Source organism: Lepidothrix coronata, unplaced genomic scaffold, assembly GCF_001604755.1.
Source record: "Lepidothrix coronata isolate B3197 unplaced genomic scaffold, Lepidothrix_coronata-1.0 Scaffold62, whole genome shotgun sequence".
NCBI classification, from domain to species: domain Eukaryota; kingdom Metazoa; phylum Chordata; class Aves; order Passeriformes; family Pipridae; genus Lepidothrix; species Lepidothrix coronata.
In genome coordinates this window covers 1,893,589-1,913,180 of record NW_016690242.1, presented here as the reverse complement: position 1 = coordinate 1,913,180, position 19,592 = coordinate 1,893,589, and the positions used below count along the sequence as shown (strand labels likewise).

Genomic DNA, 19,592 nt, shown 5'->3' with positions numbered 1-19,592 from the left:
CTTCTCCTGTTCCATTTATCTAGGTGATCTGGGATAAGTCACTTTGCCTGCCTGTTGAAGTTTGTTGGTGATGCCCCTGAATTGGATGAGCCCAGGGTTCCTTATATAGGAAAAGGGTATACAGGGAAGGGAGGCGGGTAACAAGCACCTCAAATAAGTCTCAGGTCAATATTGGTGCATACCTTCAAACCCAGGAGCTGAGCAGTGCCCTTGGGTCTGGCAAGACAGATGAGTAAAACAAAAATAAAAGCTTTTCCTTGCCCTCACATCCGTGTTCCGAAGATAAAATCTTTAGAGATTCAACTGTGGCTGTACAAGGGCTAGACAGGTGCTTCCCATAGAGCAGGTGGTAGAAATTGTGCTTGTTGGCAAAATGGTCTTTTCTAAATTACTAAAACTTCTATATTTTCTTTTATCTCTCTACTGCCATAAAAGAAACAAATGCCTTGTGCATAGGAGGAAAAGATTTTTATTTACACCTAGTTTTGTTTTATTTACATCTTTCCTTTTTCCTATTTAGCATAAAGATATACATGAAGATGATGTTAAATGTGCTTTCAGTTCTTGGCTGCAGGATTCAAGTACTGATGATCACCCGTGGATGATGACAAGCAGAGACTGTATACATCTATCTTTTAAAGAAGGCAAGGATAATACTGTCCTGTGCTGTAGCTGTCTTAACTGTCCACTACGGAATTTAGTTAGCCAATATACCATTTAATTTCTATATACAGCATTTAACATAACTGATACTTCTTTACATGGAAAGTGTAAGCTTGAAGCATGCTTTAAAAATGATTAATGATTTTTATTCTTTCGGATTCTATCATAATAATACTCTAATCTTGTTTACCTTGTGAGGAATGAAAACTGAATTTATTTGGAATTTTAATAGTTGTTCCTTGGGTTTTTACAGGAATGGAGGAGTTTGTCCTTAGTGTAGTGCATCCTGTGCACACTGAAGAGAATAAGTCTGAGAATATTTTTATACTGAGTCCCAGTTTGCTGCAAAAGACTAATATACAAGTAAATATCACATAGTCAGGTATCAAGTAATTTAAATTGTTATACTTGTGTCGAATATATTGCATTTTGTATATTATGTATTTTGGTTTCCCTTTTAAAATAAATTATGTTAGTCTATTCATGAAATTATATCTTTGTTATTTTGTAGCTTGAGATTCCAGGCGTGCCATGCTTGTCACTGAGTTTCATAGTCTTTATCAAAATGTCAGAAAAATCAGTTAGAACAGAGGAAAGTCAGTACTGTCCGAGTTTGAACATCTTTATACTTAGTTGTTTTTTCCTTTGCTGACTAAACCACTTCACAGTCTCTGGCAGGAACAGTATATTGTTCTGCCAAACATGAGACATATTCCCCATTCAAACCTACCACTCTCACCCTGCCTTCTCTCTGATACAGTTTCTGTGCCTTTTGTTTCTTCCATGTTTCCTTTCTTGGGAGATTAATCCATTAATAATCCTGCTTGAACCAGTGCCCATTACTCCAGGTTATAAGACTGGGATAACAATTTTCATCTTTAAACTCATACAGTGATATTTTAGTGGAGAATTATGGTGTCTTTTTGGCTGTTTAGAATAGAATTTTTCTGCAAAATTTAGGATTCCTGTTAAAAGAAAAAGTAAAACTAGAGCTTTATTTTTACTAGTAGTAAAGTACAATAAGGCTTCTCCAAATTGTTCTAGTGAGTGGTACTAAGATGAAAGGGCAAAATGCATTTCTTACTAGCAGTGTCAGCATCTCCTACCAGCCTGTTCTTGTCTGTGAACCTCTGTTAACCCTGTGTGCCTGCCCGGCTTTCCATACTAACTCCCTGGTGAACAAGACTGAAAAATTCATGCCACGTGTTTTGTCAAATCCGATCTTACCCAGATCAGATTCCTGATCTGTTTCACTGTTCTACCTCACGAGTACTCCTGCCAGCACAACAGGTGAGGGCACAGGAGAAGGTACAAGTTACAGGTAGGAAAAGAGATGGTGGGCTGCATAGTCTGGTACAAACAGCAATTGGCTCAGCATCTAATCATAGGTTATTAAATCACTGTCAACACTGGATTGTATTTTGGAAATAATTGTATCTATTCCATTTCACCATTGCATGCATCTTTCAAGCGCAGTAAGCTTCAGCAAAGCATATATGCAGCATTTTCTTTACACAATTCCAAAAATGGCTAGTCACTTCTATATCCTTCTTCCATAGTTATATTTAATCTAAAGTCCTAACTCTTTCCTTTTAGGTTCTTTTACATCCTGTAACTAGAAAAGCTGATGGTGACAGCCAACCACCTATGCGTGATACAGACAAGAACCTTCCATACCACAAACTAAACAGTTTAGGGTGAGATATTTTCATAGAAGAAAACATGGGAGGGAATGGGAATGAGAATTAGAAAAAAATACTGTTGGTGGAAATTCAGAGGTTTTGAAAACTAAACCAGATTTAAGCAAAACTCTGCATCTTTTGGTAGATCAGGTTCAGACCTTATTGTAATTCATGTAGATGGTTTATTTCGTGCTTGAATGGTCTTAGTGCAGTGAATAGAAAACTTCATGTGACTAAAGGCACTCACACAAAATTTTGGCATGTCTATCAATAGAATGGGAGGTCTCAGAACTGAGACCGCATCAGAACTGGAACTCAGAACTGGAGACTTTTAGAAGAAATACTGATAGTTCAGCAGCTCCTGCTGTTGTTCTAAGCAGTATAAACAGACTTCTACGTCTTCAGAAGTTTCCAAATAAAGCAAAATTGTCAGTCCTCTTCCCACAATAATTTCAACCTGTTTACTTGTTTAACTGTATTTAATAGTATGGGTCTGAAAGAATTGTGGTTCTTAAAAGTTTTACCAGAATTGTCAGCTGAGGAGAGAAATGCAGAGTGCTGTAGTCCTTAGTACAAGGGAAAACAGTGGCACTGTGTAGCAAACTTGAAGTAGGGATGGGGCAGAGGAGACTTGAGAGGCTCAGAGTGTTGTGATAGTATGCTGTCAGTGTTATGAAGGGCAACTGAGGATATTACTGAGACATTGTGAAAAGCAACTCAGCATACCATTATTGAAGAGGGAAGGGGAACTGATACAGGGGCAGTCTGGTAGTGATGGGATGTGGTAGGGTAGAGATGTTAGAAATTAGGATTCATTTGTTCATTCCATTTCTCATGGAACAACACTTCCTGTTTAAAGTTCAAATACAAAACTGGTAGCTTTGCTGTTTGTGTCCCTGAGAGGAGCACTATTATATTGAATGTCACGAAGATTGAGGGTGAGTGAAGGATAAGGATGTCTTCACATGAACTATGGGTTGTTTCATTTCTGAAAAGACTGAGTTTTCTGACCCAGCCATGCTCCATGTTTTACCAGTTTGTTACATTCCTTTGTAGGTTGTTACTCAAACACTCAAGTAGATGAAACCCCAAAAGATGGTTAATTCTCAACTTCTGAGACCTACCTTATGCTAGTGTGGTGCGGTGTACAATAATAGATAGCACTTCCTTTGTGGGCATGTTCTGTAATGTCTGTCTGTGTCCCCTGTGTCACCACTGCAGAATAGAAGTGCTGTCTATTCAGATTGAGTCTTCATCTTTTTGTTGAAGGAGTGAAGTACATCACAGTCCGTCAGCATTGTAACTTCCCCATAGTGCAGGCTATTGCTGCTTCTGAGTGTACGGATGCTACTCTAGGCCATTTAATGTTTCCTTTACCTTACAGAGGAGTGGACAAATTAGGAACATCTTTATTTGAACACATAAGCCACAGTCTTCTGGGGCGTCCTTTGTCTCAAAAGCTGGCTGCTATTGCTGTGGGACTGCGAAGTGGAGGAGTGCTTCTCACAGGAGGAAAGGTACATACTTCACTACTTCCACTTTCCAAACCCTTCCAGATTGTTTTCCATAGTTACAAAATCGTTTTCATTAGTTTTCTTCGTTACCACACAAATTCCAAAGAATAAAGAACAAGCTGAAAAAACTGCAAGTTAGCTGAACAGAGGTAATTCAGCAAAACATCATCTTATAGATATGTATACAGATTATATGCACACTTCTTCAGCATATATTCATATTTCATGTGTATATATATAAAAAATGTAAGTTTTAAAGACTGCTACCAATGCAATTTCAGTTTGTTCCCATAGGGGATTAATCTACTTCGTGTTTATAGTATAATAAACACCTCTTGTCTCTGAAATATTGAATGAAAATACGATAAAATATTTTCTCCTGTGTTCTAACATAAAATGGCAATGGAGTTGATAGTATTATTTTCCTGTTGCCTCTTACAGTGATCCATTTAATACTGTATTCCACTGAAACTACCGCATGTCTTAGGACTGAACTCAGTGGACTCAGAACACTATATGTAGTCGATGTATCCACTCTGAATTTGTTTATACTTGTTTCACTCTAGGGCTTTGGTTTCTGCCAAGTGATACAAAGACAGAATACCATATATGCTTTTAGTGAGGAATAAACCCAGCATGTGTACAGCTTTCCAAGCTTGTTTGTTGGTGTATACAGAAGGAACTGGTTCTGTCAATTTACACCAGCTCACACTTACTTTTGTAGGGAAGTGGAAAGTCAACGTTAGCAAAGGCCATCTGCAGAGAGGCTTTCGATAGACTGGATGCTCACGTAGAAGTAATTGATTGTAAAGCTTTAAGAGGTATGATGATATTTTTTTAAATCTCAAATGTTTGCTGTACGATAAAGAGGCACAGTTATGAAGTTACTCTATTTAGTCTTAATTATTCTAGTATTATTGCTGCTTTTGAAGGATATTTGATGCCTCACAATTATTGTCTTCAACAGTCTCATGAAAATACAGCTGCTGTAAACTTCTGTCACACTTTTATCAGTTTGTGTTCCATGTACTACCACCATATTCAAACTATGCTTGCCATGCTTATTTCTGATTGTTGCGAAATAGGAAGAAGCTGCAAGTTGGACTGTGTGGTTTTTCAGCTGTGCCAGGTGAAGCGTTTAAGGATACCTGTATTGCTCGGTGAAAGGATGATACAGGCACCAAAGAATGATCAAAAGACCAACTGAAACCTGATTATGATGACATGTTTACTAACCTAGTATATTTGGCAATAGTCGTCTAGCGCTCGTGATTATAGATGATGATGATGAGATGCATCCTTATGTTTTGTGACTTCAAAATGAGTATTTTGCGCAGAGATGGAACAGGACAAAAAAGGATTTTTTTTTGCTCTTTCATTTGCTGGGTTTTCTAAACAGTCTTCCTGTTATACAGCAGAAGATACTTAACTGTTTTCTTACAGAGCCCTTATGTTGCATGGATGTACTCTTTTTGCTTAAGATCCTACTAAGCTTCTCGCTTCAGAGAAAAAGGGAAGGATTGATGAAGAGCTTGGTCCTTTGCTCTGGAAAATTCTTCCAATTGCAGGACTCTTTAGTAGCTATTTTAGAATAGCTACTGATCCCGCTATTTAAGAAATGCTGCTGATACTGCTCTGGTTTTAACTGTCCGGAAATTAAACCTGTAGGCTTCTATAGCAGTTAGTGAAAGATGATTAATCTCATTTTAGGACATGTGTATCCTTCTAGTACTTTTTAGTAGAAGATGTAGACTCCTTTCTTTACTGATTGTTGACTGGTTTAATCTTGGTACCTGGATTTATAGGTGTAAAGTTAAGCTAGACAAATCAAAACATTGTGGTATTATATGAGCAAGATACAGTCAGTCTGATTTTTTTTTCCTGATATGTTCTGTCATTATAATAGTGTTTTGTTTTAGGAAAAAGATTAGTAAACATAAGGAAAAACGTGGAAGAAGCTTTTTTAGAGGCAGCATGGAGACAACCATCCATTCTTTTGATGGATGATCTTGATCACATTGTTGGAGTACCTTCTACACCAGAGCATGAGAACAGCCCTGAAACCGTTCAAAGCAATAGACTTGCTTATGGTAATACTGTGCTACCTGTGTCTGGATACAAATATAACGTAGCTTAGAATTTCTTGCACTTGAATTGTCCTCTCCTACCTGAACAATTCTGTCTGTATCGTTATTGCCTCTGGACTGTGTGATATTCAGGCAGAGATGCACAAATTTTGCTATTTAGGCCATTTGTGGACCACTAGCTGAATCAAAATAGTCCACTCTGGAACTTGGAGTAGTGCTTGTCAGTAGTGGTTCCACCACTACTGCTGATGGTGATGCCTGTTGTCAGTACCACTGCCAGTGGTAAAGGCTTCTCCTTTCTTTTTTTTTTAATGTTGTTCATGCACTCAAATACATTGCAATTGATTACAAACTGCAGATGAGTCTTTAACTGACAACTATTGATAATTTGTGTGTTTCCCATAATTATTTATAATTACAGCAATACATAAATTTGATACTTACTGATGTTTAGAACCAGCTTCTTTTAGATGAGTACCAACTTCTTTATTGTTGTACTTGGTATACTTTTTAGAACTTCTAATTTGTTTTACAATGTAACAATCCACAGATGTTAAAAATAAGACGATCAATTGTAGTTTGATATCCTATATTATACAGTTCCTTTTTATTCCCAAAAATCTAGGCAGGTTTAAGTCACAAATTAAATTTAAATGATCAAGATTAATAAGGCCATAGCAAAAATATCTCCCATTTCTTAGCTCACTTTGAGGAAGTTAGTGTAATTTTTATTGAATTACTTTTGAAGTTCAGAAAATCTTACTATAATTTCTTTTTTTAAAATGTGCTCTTAGGTTACATGCAGAATTGTTTGGGTTTCTTACTACTTTATTTAAAGGTATAATGCATACAACAGCGCTTTAAAGATTATTCCTTGAAGATCTACTTTGCACCCTTAATTTATCTTACTTTCATGTATTACTTTTTTCTTAGAGTGCTTGTGTTCTAGACTCAACATCTGTTTTTATTCTTATAATTTTTTCCTTTTTGTTTGCATGGAAGGAATAATAGCACACACAAAAAATCCATGTTTAATATCTTGTGGTAGACATCATCAGTGATGTAACAAAATTAGCTTTTCAAGAGCACTTCTGATGTCATTTTATTAATGGAATGTACTCTCCTAGAGAAAATTACTATACATCTTTTTTTTTTTAATTTAAAAAAACAACTGTAAACATGGGATTAAAAATAATATGTTATAAGCTGTTACTTCTTGTGTGCCCTAATGCTGCTCTCCAGTACAGTAAAAATATCTATTCTGAAATGCAGAATCTTTTGTTAATTTGTAATTTATGGAGCAATATCTTCTGTGTTTAGTTTTGAAAGATCTAATCAAAGAAGTTATTTCCATGGGGAGTTTGATTGCATTAATTGCCACAAGTGAGTCTGAACATTCCCTTCATCCTTCCCTGGTTTCAGCACAAGGAACACACATATTCCAGTGCTTCAAATGTATCCGATCTCCGGATCAGGTAAATTCAAATAAAATGGTTGAAATGTACTTTGCCTTTCCATCAGCCTCAAATATGATGTTGGAGCAGCTGCAAGAATAGTAGGTTACACCCAAAGATGGGGAAAAAAATCTGGAAATCTTAGAAATTCTTTCATGATCCTTAAATACCTCAAATACCTCAGAACTTACATCTGTCAGTCTAAAGTTTTAAAAAAAAAAGTAATCCAGCGAAAACTCCCAGTTGGCCCCACCCTTCAGTATATTCAGAGGATATTTCAATTCAAGTAAAATAAGTCATCTAACACAGGTGAGATAGGCATGTTACATAGAAGGGGATGCTAAAGGAGCAAATTTGTAAAAACATTTAAGTCACCACAGGTAGATTAACCTAGGTGTGTTTTTTCACAGCTTAGAGAAATAAGTGTGTCCTTAGAAAGTGTATTTTAGGTGTTATTAAAACTAAATGTTAATTTTATGGGAAGGTTTTTGGATTTCTATGTTAATTGTATCCCTTTACTTTTGAATGTAGTCCATTTTAAAAAGAAAAATGGATAGAGAGAAGAATAAACAGTATTAACTTTCTTGCAGAAGAAAGCAAATACTTTGAACCCCTAATGATTCATTTGTATTTAACATGAGTTCCTGTTGGTGTGTCTTCCATCACAGGCCAGCTATTAAAAGCCACTGAGGAGGAGATTCTATGTTAGATACAGTGTAGCTTTCTCCCACCTCCTGCAAGTCTGCTTTTATTATGTTTAATACTAATACACAAATAAGGATGAGACATCACTGGAAAAGTCAAGATCTCAAAAGATACCGCATTATCCCAAATATTTTTATCTAATGCAATGTATTTCATCTCAAATGTATTTTCTACTCATACTGACAAGATTAAAGGGGTTCATTTTCCTGTGAAACAGAAAAAATGGGTTTAAAACAGTGGAATCCGGGGGTGGAGGGTTGTTTCATTATTATTGTTGGATTTAAGGTCGCCATGGTGAGGTAAATACTTAAAGTTATAAAACTGGTGAATTTATTGAAGTGCACCTTAAGAACTAACATTGATTTATATTCATGCCTGCTCAGGTTTGTTATTTGAAGGTTTGGTGACATGCAAATATTTAAGGAAATTTTAGTAACTTACACGTATTTACTCTTTGAATTCCTGAACTCTATATATATAGTTAACCCAATATATGCTTGCTGCACAATTCTGTTTTTCAGAAGCAAAGATGTGAAATGCTGTATTTCATAATAAAGAAGAAACTGAATTCTGATCCTAAGAACTTTCCTGATCTTGACCTCCAATGTATTGCAAAGGAAACGGAAGGTTTTGTTGCCAGAGATTTTACTATGCTGGTTGATCGTGCTGTTCATACCTGTGTTTCTAACCAGAATGCATTGGATAATGGTGGTATGTTGAAAACAAAATATCTTTTTTCATGGTCTCACTTCTGTTATCCAGAAGTGGTGGATTAATACAGAAATAAAAAGCCAGTTTTTATGTTTAAAATTTATTTAATTATTGCATATTCTGAGGAATTCGTTACTGGTAGTCTTTGTGTTCTTTTTCTTTTGTTCAGGATTTTTTCTTTCATTTTTAAGCAGAATTGAACCTATCAACTGTGGATTTTCAGAAAGTTCTGAAAGATTTTACTCCAGTAGCTCTGAGAAATGTCAACCTTCATAAACCTAAAGACCTTGGCTGGGACAGGATTGGAGGCTTAAAAGATGTGAAGCAAATACTCACGGATACCATCATGTTACCTGCAAAGGTACCAAGTTCTTTTAAATTAGTTAGTTGAATTTTGTGCATAATGTTAGTAGGGAAAGAATGATTTTTAAGGTGTGACACACTGTTTGATAGAAAGAAGACAGGCATGATTTTAAGCTACTTTTGTAGCTTTCCATTCTTCAGCTGTCTTCAACTACTGAAAAACTCCTTCCCCTTCCCTCTTCCAAATACAAAAGGCAATGACTTGAGCTTTACTACAGATCAAGTGTTGCTCTAGAATATGGGAGTATAGCTACACTCTCTGTTGCAGGGTTTGTGATTAAGCTCTCTGAAGATAACAATTCCAACTGTCTTCTGCAGTGCTTTTGCTAGAGGAGTATTTTCTTTTGGATGAATGCCAGTCCATCAGTCCCCCTTGGTTTTACTTTGGCCTTTCTGCCTTGCTTTAAACTTGAGCATTGAGATGAGCCATCCATTTCAGTCTTCAGAGAAATGACTGAACAGAATATTTGATCATACAATTCAGTGTTATAATAGGAATTTAGAAGTAGCAACATGGACATTATAAAGCTTTAGTCCATCCCTATTCTGTCCTGTTTCACCTTGGTAGAAAATCCCACTTGCTTGTATTTTAAGTATTTATTAAACCTCAGAACCCACTACAGCCCCAGGTAAACTGACAACAGTCCAGACGAGCTGCTGGGACAATAGTGTGGAAAAAATAAATGACACGCATTCTGTTTATACAAAAGTGATCAGCAGTCAGTGATGTTACAGTACATTGTGTATTTTAGAATATATCACATTGAAACTCTTTTCCAGTATCCAGAATTATTTGCCAACTTGCCCATACGACAGAGATCAGGAGTCTTGCTGTATGGAGCACCTGGAACAGGAAAAACACTGTTAGCAGGAGTAGTTGCAAGAGAGAGTGGAATGAACTTCATCAGTGTCAAGGTAGCAAGATTTTAAGATTAATTGATTAATTTTATTGACTGAATGAAATTGCTTAACATAATACCTGAAATTATGTGCTTGTGATGGCAAAATAACAAAGAAAGAAACTCACATTCAAAATTTTGCATGTCTCTGGATATCCCACTATCCGATTTCTGGAACTTCAGAGTTTTATTACTGAGATTCTTTTGTCTACTTACTCATTATGCAGAATTATAAAATCTAATTAGATCTTCTTAGTTTCTTATTTTTTAAAGACCTTGGATTTTGTTTCCAAGGGACAGTGAAGTTGAGCAATATATTTAAAACAGATTTTTAAAATAGAGTGTAAACCTTTGCCTTGTGATACTGTAATACATGTTCTGTTATAGTAGAAAAATGGAAATGACTACTTTAAAATAAGTTGGAATGCTCAAAAATTTTTTTTTGCTTATCTAGACCCCTTGACTCTTCTGTTCAAAGATGCCACTGTCTTGGTTACAAGAAAATTCACTCTAGTACACAAAATCTATGCTGATGTTTAATTACACATTAAAACTAAGAGACGTGTCATGAATGTTCTTTTCTGATTATTTTTTAGGGACCAGAGTTGCTCAGCAAATACATTGGAGCAAGTGAACAAGCAGTTCGAGATATCTTTAACAGGTTCGTTTTGTAAAGATTTGTGATATTATCAGTTAATTTTATTGGTTGAAGCACCAAGAAGTAATTTTGTTGTCTGAGGAGAGACGTGGCATCAGATCACAAAATCACCTGAAATAATCAGTTGTCCTGAACCAGATGTGTGTCTTGGCAGGTTCAGCTGGACCATCATTATTCAACAACTGCATGTTTGGCTCCGATCAGGAGTGCACTTCTGAAGCTGAACTCCCAGTTCTCTCCATTTTACAGCACACTGGTTCACATCACAGAACTGCCTTGGAAAACACATGCTGAATTCCTTTCAGATGATTCCAGAAGACAGTCAAGTGTACTGCAACTAATAATGCACACTTAATATGTAGGATCATGTTAGACTTGGTATTGAGTTCCTCAGTGCCAGTAAAACCTACTGTTTAACAAGTTTGCCCTTACTGGCTCTCAGTGCTCAGTAATGTAAACGTATCCTACATAGCCTTTGTTTCTCACGTAATTTATTGTGTGGGCAGTCTTTTTGTTAGATGTGCGTAAGCCAAGATCTCTGAAGGGATTGGATTTTAGAACTTTCATGTTTATTAAAATGACAATTAAGCACTTCTGAAATGATAAAGCAAGTGCAAAGTATGTCATAAAAGTGAGTGGTGATTACATTGTAATCCAGTTAGTCAGAACCTCTTAAATTCTACAAAAAACAGATTTCCTGTTCTTTCATTAAAGATAACTGTCCTCTGAAGCAAAAACAATTACCTTTAATATTTCTAAGCAATTTTACGTGTGACTGAAACTTAACTTACCTTTTTTTTTTTCCTTTTAGAGCTCAGGCAGCTAAGCCTTGTATCATTTTCTTCGATGAGTTTGATTCTATTGCTCCACGCCGAGGTCATGACAACACAGGAGTTACTGACCGAGTGGTTAACCAACTGTTGACTCAGTTAGACGGTGTGGAAGGCTTACAAGGTAACAATTCATCCGTGTGCTCCTTTTTAAGCAAAGGTTCAGCAGATGTTAATGGCATTTTTCTGCACTTTCCTAAGGGGTTTATGTGCTAGCTGCTACTAGTCGCCCGGATTTGATTGACCCTGCTTTGCTAAGGCCAGGTCGACTGGACGAGTGCCTGTACTGTCCACCTCCTGATCAGGTGAGGAAACAAATAATTTCACATAAGAGGCAAGGGAAAAAATCAAACTAATGGTCTTTGTTCTCCTTTATATTATCCTTTATATATATCTCCTTTATATTATTTTGTTCTCCTTCATATTATCCACTACATATTTAGTGGCATTTCAAACCTGGACTAAGTGGAATTGATTGTCCAACTCCAGTTATACAACGGTATAAATTCTGACTTCAGTGTCAATGTGTTCACATAAAACTGGGGAAAGAAGTCTTCAGGATCAAGTCATATCCTGTGGATGTGACCGATTTAAAAAAAAAATTAAAAATTAAAACAGGAAACTAATCTGCAGAAAGAAATTGGATGCAGCGTAGTGTTTGTAATGTTCTGCATCTTTCTTTGAATTATGAGTCCAGTAAATATGTGATTTGCTTGAACCATAACCATTCCTTTGAGGCTCTACAATATGTGCATTTGATTCCCATTTTATGAGAAAAAACTAGTGCTGTTCATTTTCAGATTAGTTCACACATTTAACAAGTACCACATAATTTCATTCTGGAACACACATGAAGAAGTTAATCCTGTGCCTTAAGAGCATAGGTATTCTCTCTTTTTATATTTTTTTGTGTGTGTTTTAAACTTCTGGTTTAGAGTAAGATCATTCAAGTAAACAGAAATTTTTCACTTCCATCATCCCTCTCTTTACAAAAGGACATATGAGTAGCAGACTTCACTTTCATATTTTTATGTATTTCATGTATAAAAATCCTAGATATTGACTGGATATTTAGAGAAATATATTTCCCTGTATACTGCATTTGGTTAGGGGTAGTATCTTTCTAGTATTAGGGTAGTATCTTCTTTAAAAAAGCACCTTTCTCCCTCAGAGAGGAAGTTGCTTGTGACAGGGCCAAAGCACCATCTAGCAATCAGGACAAGTAAAATAACAGGTTGCTTTACTGACTTTTTTTCCCTTTTTTTACAGAATTCACGCTATGAAATCTTAAAAGCTCTCAGTCATTCCCTGTCCTTGGCAAATGATGTGGACTTTCAGGATTTGGCAGCAAAAACAGAGCAGTTCACGGGGGCTGACCTAAAAGCTTTATTATACAATGCCCAATTAGAGGCAATCCATTCTAACCTAAATTTAGGTTTAACACAGGTAAATAAAACTGTTATAAAAGAAGCCTCTCCTCTTTTTATGTTGATATGTTTGAAAGGGTTCATATTATCCATGTTTTTTAGCAAATTATGTTGATAAGATTTAGTTTTCTTTTATAGAGAGGATTAAAATTTTAATGTTTGCAGAAAAATAAAGAATAATGTAACAAATTAGTTTGAATACCTCTTAAACAGCTTCATTCATGATAGGCGTTTAATGTTAAATAGATTTATGTAAGCCTAAATCTGTTTATCACAGTTGTGAGGAATGACTGACAGATCAATAGGAGGGATCCCACTCAGAGTTTCTTAGGAACAGCTAACAAATTCAGTTTTGAGATGGCACATTTTGGATGATGGAGGAAGCAAAATATTGGTGGGTTTTGTGGAGTTGTTCCAACAGATCGAGTTTAATTGAAGTCAGGAGAGAAGTGGCAAGAGGGTGGTGATGTCTGAAACGGCCTGTTCTGGTTCATCTTTCAGGCACCAGCTCGAAGTACAGGATCCTAGCTTGTACTCCTTGTCTGACTGACAGGTTCTTTCCTCTTTTAGCCTCTGTTCAACCACCTCTCTTCACATTTTTAATGCCTGTGTTCTGGTTCTAGCTGGAAATGGACAGGCATGGCTTCCACTACTCAGAGGCCAAAGGGAAGGGTTGGGTCAGGGATGCAAAATCAAGGAGACCTCTTGAGTTGTTTTTGCCCCAGCTGTTATCAAGGAGTGGGACTCTGAGGTTGCAACTCTAAATATTGGGAAGGATCTTCCCTAACTCTCCCTTCACTTGTAGCATCAGTAAGTAAGTAGTTGGTACCTCATGATTATGCATCACAAGAGTAATCTGTTGTCTGAAGCAGAGGTCTCCAGAGTGGTGTGCACACACCCCAGAGCTTGCACAGCAGAGTCCATTGAAGTGCAGGAAATAAATATAAGAACTTCAATAGTGCATGTATGTAAATTATGCATAAACTTGGTGGAGTGTGCTCAGAAATTTTTTACTGATAGAGGTGTACAATCAAACAGGTTTGCAGACACCAGTCTAAAGCAACAACTGTGATTTCCAAATCAGCACTTAAAATGTGTCAATTAGACACAGTAAAATTAGACTCACTTCAGTATCCTGGAGCACTTTACACAGGATACTAAATTGCCTGGAGGGAAAGGCTGAGACAGAAGTGATACAGATCTACAAAAGAAGTAACACTTGCTGTTACTTGCTGTTACTTGCTGAGTGAGACAGTTGAAACTAATAAAAACTTAAGATTATCTCCTCAAATTATTTTTCTAGTATGAAGACAGAAAGTTCTGCTTAAAAGCATTGGATTTTCTTAGCAAAATATTTGGAAATACACCCCTAGAGAAAGACAGATTACTAGAATAAAATGTTAATCCATACTTTCATATGTATTGTATATGAAATTTTTCATGTATTTCAGATTGCACTTAGGAATTAACTCTTCTAATGTTCTGTTCTTCGTTACAGGATTTTGGATCTAGTTCTGATAGTGACTTCAGTCTCTCTTCCATGGTTTTTCTAAACCACAGCAGTGGCTCAGATGATTCAGCAATAGATGGAGAAGCAGGGCTAGAGCAATCTCTTGTTTCTTTAGATATGTCTGACTTGCTTCCTGAAGACCCAAGGTCCAATATGTATCGTATTTATTTTGGAAGCTCTTATGAATCAGAGATGGGAAATGGAACTCCTTCAGAACTGGTAAATTACTCACTTAATATTTTGAATTTTCAAAAATATTATTAGTTGTAAAGCAGAAAAACTGAAGTATGATAGGGTTTTATAAATACAATTATGTCTCCTTTGACCTTCAAACTGTCTTCAGTCTATACCTTGTAGTCAACAGTGAGGAATAGGATGGAAGGATGTGATCTGACAAAATATGATATGGACTTTTCTGCTACTTTGTAGGACTTTAAAATCAAAATCCCAAAATACTGCTTAATACCTTATAATGAAGAAACTGCATTCATACTAGATTTTTCTGTCTGGTCAAATGGCTTATTCCCTTCCAAAGTTTAATACTAAAACAGTTTTTGACTTTTGGGTGGTTGGTTTACTTGTTGGTTTTTTTCCACTTAGTCATTCATTAAAGAATGACCATCCAGCTTTCAAGAATTAAGTTCTTATCTTAAGAATCAACAAACTTTTTTCAGTTTCCAGTGAAACATGTGTTAATAGAATAATCTGACCATGGAATTGTGTCAAGAACAGAACTAAACCTTAGCTTCTGTCACTGTTGTTACAAAGCAGAATTCCTGATGTGGTAGTGTCATGTTGCACAGAGAGCAGCATTCCTTGTCCAGCTTGCAGGCAGGAATGTGCAGGTTGGCTTAGGTGTAAGTAAATAAAACAATGGATTTAGCAGACCTTTATTCTTTTTGAGATGGGCCATTGTGAAAATATTTACATTTTTTCCAAGCATGAAACACTTCATTTTCATTGCCCAAACACCTGAGCAAATTAACCTAAATCTTCTTGTTAAAAAATTGTGTATGGGATATCATCATCATGGCTGGGCTTCGCGAACGAAGATTTGGGGAGGGCTCTACCCACGTTTGTTACAAGATCGTTGGTGGCTAAAAAGGCCAATATGAGATAGACACGTCCGGTTGCAAAAGGCACAGCAGAAAGACTCCTTAGGAGATATATTCTGCAAGGCACGATTCTTTCTGCGTTGTCTTTTCTCCTCGAGAGTGATCCTGCGTGCTTTCTCAAAAGCATCAGCAGCGTTAAAGATAGTGTGTCTCCAGTATGGGATATATTTCAAAGAGAAACTACTCTTTTGTCACAAAAACAAGCTTGTACTGAATTATAGGCTAATTCCTAATGATGGAGTAGCTCTTTTGGATCCATAATAAGTTAATATATTTCTCCTTATGGTCAATTTAGAGCTCTTTGTGTTTGTCCGGACCAAACTCCATCACTTACGACTTTACCAGCCTGACTCAGAGAGATGTAGCATCCTCACAACCTTCAATGCTCAGAGTAGCTTCTCAAGAAGGCTCCCTGGAGAACAACCAGGAGCAGCAAATAGAGCACCTGAGGACAGAAGTCAGTGCTATCAAAACCAGTAACAGAAGCAAGAACGGAGTATGGCTTTTATTTTTTTTTTATTACTTAGTCTTAACAGTTCCCTATTGTTTTCCCACACTTCTTGGTATTTCAGTAAAGAATTCCTGCAATAATATTAAATATAATGTAATGAAAATAGCAAAGTGATGCTTAGTTTGAGGAAAATAAGGCAGAAGTTAACATTCGTGTAACTAAGCAGTTATTTCTGTGTTATTAATTTGGGGGTGAGAGGGAGGTCGTGACTGTGTTTATAATACATTTGTCTGTACGTGTAATGAGGAGGTTCCAGAGTTAGTGATATTGATGACTCTGTGTTTCTGTTCATGTTCTTCATTGTCTGTTCATGGCTCTGTTTCCAAGGAGGACAGCACCCTTAATCAGTCAGGGCTTGCCAAGACCACTTTAATTATTACCCAGTCCCATCTGATGACTGCACTTCAGGGTATGAGACCATCCATTAGTCAAGATGACTGGAAGAATTTTACTGAACTGTAAGTATTACTTCTTTTGTAATTGTGAATTCAGTTAAGATTTTATTTTTTCACATTCCTTATACATCAGAAACAAAGTAGTTTTAAATAAACGTAGGGAATGGCAGCAGAGTTGAATAACTTCTTGCAGCAATTTTTTCAGAAATATTAAATTAGGTACTGAGAAAGGGAAAATATTTCATCAGTGAATTGTTTTTTATTAATGTAGGACCTAGAAATCACAGCTAAGAAAACCCTTGTTTTATGTTAAGAGCTATACCAGTACAAAGAGGCACCGATTCTCTAAGACTTAGAGCTAGGTCCTTCCTGCTCCCACTTAGTAGTAGCCTCTCGTATTTTCAAATTGCTGGGTGGTCTCTTTAGCTACCATGTTTGGGAAAAGGCAATAATAATCTGTAGAAGTATAAACATACCGAAAAGGAGAATGTGTCTCCTTCGACTTGGACGTGACTGAAGTAAAAAAGCTGGGGAAAAAAAGGAAGCAGAGCAAAGGGCTGTCTGAATTTGTGGGTGAAAAGTCCTCCAAGTCCCCAGGTCTGAGAAGACATGCACTCTTCATTTCCATAAAAATACATTTAAACATCTGTAGTTTTGTGTTGCTTTAATGTGCATCTGAAGAGGCATGTGCATGTCAGAAGAATTTTCTAATATCTTTTTCTCATTCCAGGTATGATAATTTTCAGAATCCCAAGAAGAGGAAAGGACAAGGTGGCTCAACATTCAGACCAGGACAAAAAATTACTCTAGCTTAGTAACTTGTATTTGTTTGTAATTGCTAAACTGTAACTGGAAATGACAAATGTGATTAAATCAGATTATTTATATTCATATGGATTTATTAATGCAGCAGTTGAAGATAAGTTTCTTTTAAATTTACATGCTGTAAGATTATGTCACATTTTATTTTGAAGAAAATTGTCTTCCTTCAGATTGATATTAAATTTTTTGAGAGAACATTGGTTACATTCTGTCCTGTTGTTTATCACATAAACTTTTAAATCTTGGGTTTTATCAATATAGTTGCCAAATCCTAACAACAATTTCCTGTCCCTCACAAAAATAGAATCTGTTCAAATAAACTGTAATATATAATGGTGGAAATGTTTTTTTTAAAAAAACTATAAAACCATTCTCTAATGGCCTTTGGAGGGCTTAGAGGAGGGTGGTCCTTTATGTGTTTGTTGGTAGGCAGCTAGACTAATACTTTCAGAATAACTATAGCAAAAAAAAACCCAACCAAGATAATTGTATCTTGTTTTATGCCACTGTTTATTAATCAGAAGAATATCAAGTTACATTTCAGAAGTAGTACCTTCTTATCCCTACCTTTTCTTCTTGGAGACCATAAAAAGCATTTCTCAAAGAGAGTTTCTTGCTTGAGTTCTGTGGGTATTTGCACCACATGAAATTGGGAGATTAGACTACAATCGATGTCAGTGGACAGGTAAGGATTCGCTTCTCTCTCACAAGCATCGTTTGAGAATAACCCATGTACAGCTGCCACTTGAGAACCTGGGCTTAAGGTTCAATTGCTTTAGTTTTCCCGTTTCTGAAATAGCCCAAGTGGTAACAATCTACCATAGGCACACTGAAATGAAATTCTGTTGCCTATGGTTTAGTGGCTGTTCCAGTGATGCAGCAAAGAGATATAGGATAACGTATTTTCAGATGCTCAGGTAGGGGTTGGTAAAGAAATACTAAATCAGTTCGCTGGTGTTCACATCACAAGTGTGAGTCAGACTAAGAAATGAAGTGGGAAAAATCAGTCCTCTATATCCTCTAGCAGCTGGCAGGGCTTTTGTAAGGCTCCCAAGTACCCAAGTGTTCGGCCTTCCTGTGATGTCCTACAGCAGCAGTGCTATTAGATAACCAGGGCAGATCTTGCACCTCTCAACTGTCACACACCAGCCTCCAAAAGTCTTTAATAGCTTGAATTAGTTTTAAATGTTTTTGTGAAAACTGGTATTTCAGGGGAAAAGTCACTCTGCAAATCCTGGGTGCAAAAAGATGATCCTTTTCTTCATTGTTTGCACAGAACCAGCTCTTGAGATCCTGCAGTAATGATTATTATCTGATTTAGGCACAGCTGTAGCACAGTACATATCTTGTGAGACCCAGTGAATAAGTGGATGCTGACACTAGATTTTGGCACATCAGACATTATAAGAAGTCATAAGCTGTTGGGCAATTTCCCTTATTTCTAGAGATCAGCAACTTTGTAGAATAAAAAGCAAAGAATAAACCTCAAAATATTTGGAACCACCCATAAAATGCTGTCAATGCCATATTATTCCACCACAAGCACTGTGAGGATTAAAGCCATTTACACAGTTTTGTGCCATTTTTCTGTTTGGAAGGTAATTGAGTCCTTCAAATGAACTTGTTACAGATTCAGTGCTAATCTCCATTTCCTTAATGATTGCCAAGTTTCAGGAAACAGTAATAAAATTATTTCTTAATAATACATACTTAATACAATGCTTGTATATTGCTGAAGTGCTGCTGAAATAATGCAATAACTAGAGCATCATGACCTTTTTTAGATGCTAAAAAGCTACAACAGGAGCTTTTTGGTGCATTACTGTTTTAGTGTTCCCCCAGAATTAACTCATCCCATTTTCTAATGCCCATTTTTCCAGGAGTTAAAAACCTGATAATTTTCTCAATGTCTAAAAGACCAAAATTCCTTCATTAAGGACAGGTTTAAAATATAATGTAGAAAAAAACCCACTTGAAGTCAGAGTATCAAAGCTTCCTTCTTCTATGGATCCTGGGGAGAAAAAGGTCATGGCTTCCCTCACATCAGCACCTGCCTCCACACTGACCCCAGCTCTCCTTCTTTCCGTGTCTAGGTGAGCGGATCCCATCGTCCTTCCCCACCAGCTGTCCTAGTGCCGCACGTCCTGCTAACGGAGCCACGTCTTGGTGAAGATGGTGGGTCCAAAGCAGAATTCCTGCACTGGAAAGCAGGAGGTCTGCTGGGATGGCATGAGGCACGCGGGGAT

At 36.7% G+C, this 19,592-nt stretch overlaps 1 protein-coding gene across 2 annotated transcripts in view; it reads left to right on the top strand.

Annotated features, from left to right (window-relative positions):
- PEX1 (peroxisomal biogenesis factor 1) overlaps positions 1–19,273 on the top strand; it is a 28,276-nt gene extending 9,003 nt beyond the window's left edge. The window contains exons 7-24 of one of the 2 annotated variants that reach the window (XM_017817722.1): positions 521–644; positions 917–1,026; positions 2,260–2,360; positions 3,730–3,862; positions 4,584–4,680; positions 5,779–5,949; positions 7,267–7,421; positions 8,627–8,816; positions 9,011–9,177; positions 9,960–10,094; positions 10,675–10,739; positions 11,548–11,690; positions 11,768–11,871; positions 12,836–13,012; positions 14,492–14,722; positions 15,914–16,114; positions 16,457–16,587; positions 17,255–19,273. In XM_017817722.1, the coding sequence (XP_017673211.1) occupies positions 521–644; positions 917–1,026; positions 2,260–2,360; positions 3,730–3,862; positions 4,584–4,680; positions 5,779–5,949; positions 7,267–7,421; positions 8,627–8,816; positions 9,011–9,177; positions 9,960–10,094; positions 10,675–10,739; positions 11,548–11,690; positions 11,768–11,871; positions 12,836–13,012; positions 14,492–14,722; positions 15,914–16,114; positions 16,457–16,587; positions 17,255–17,339 (2,520 nt within the window). In that variant the 3' untranslated portion in view covers positions 17,340–19,273. The remainder of the gene's footprint in view (positions 1–520; positions 645–916; positions 1,027–2,259; positions 2,361–3,729; positions 3,863–4,583; positions 4,681–5,778; positions 5,950–7,266; positions 7,422–8,626; positions 8,817–9,010; positions 9,178–9,959; positions 10,095–10,674; positions 10,740–11,547; positions 11,691–11,767; positions 11,872–12,835; positions 13,013–14,491; positions 14,723–15,913; positions 16,115–16,456; positions 16,588–17,254) is intronic. The other variant, XM_017817723.1, reaches the window with a different exon arrangement.
- The last annotated feature ends 319 nt before the right edge of the window (positions 19,274–19,592 follow it).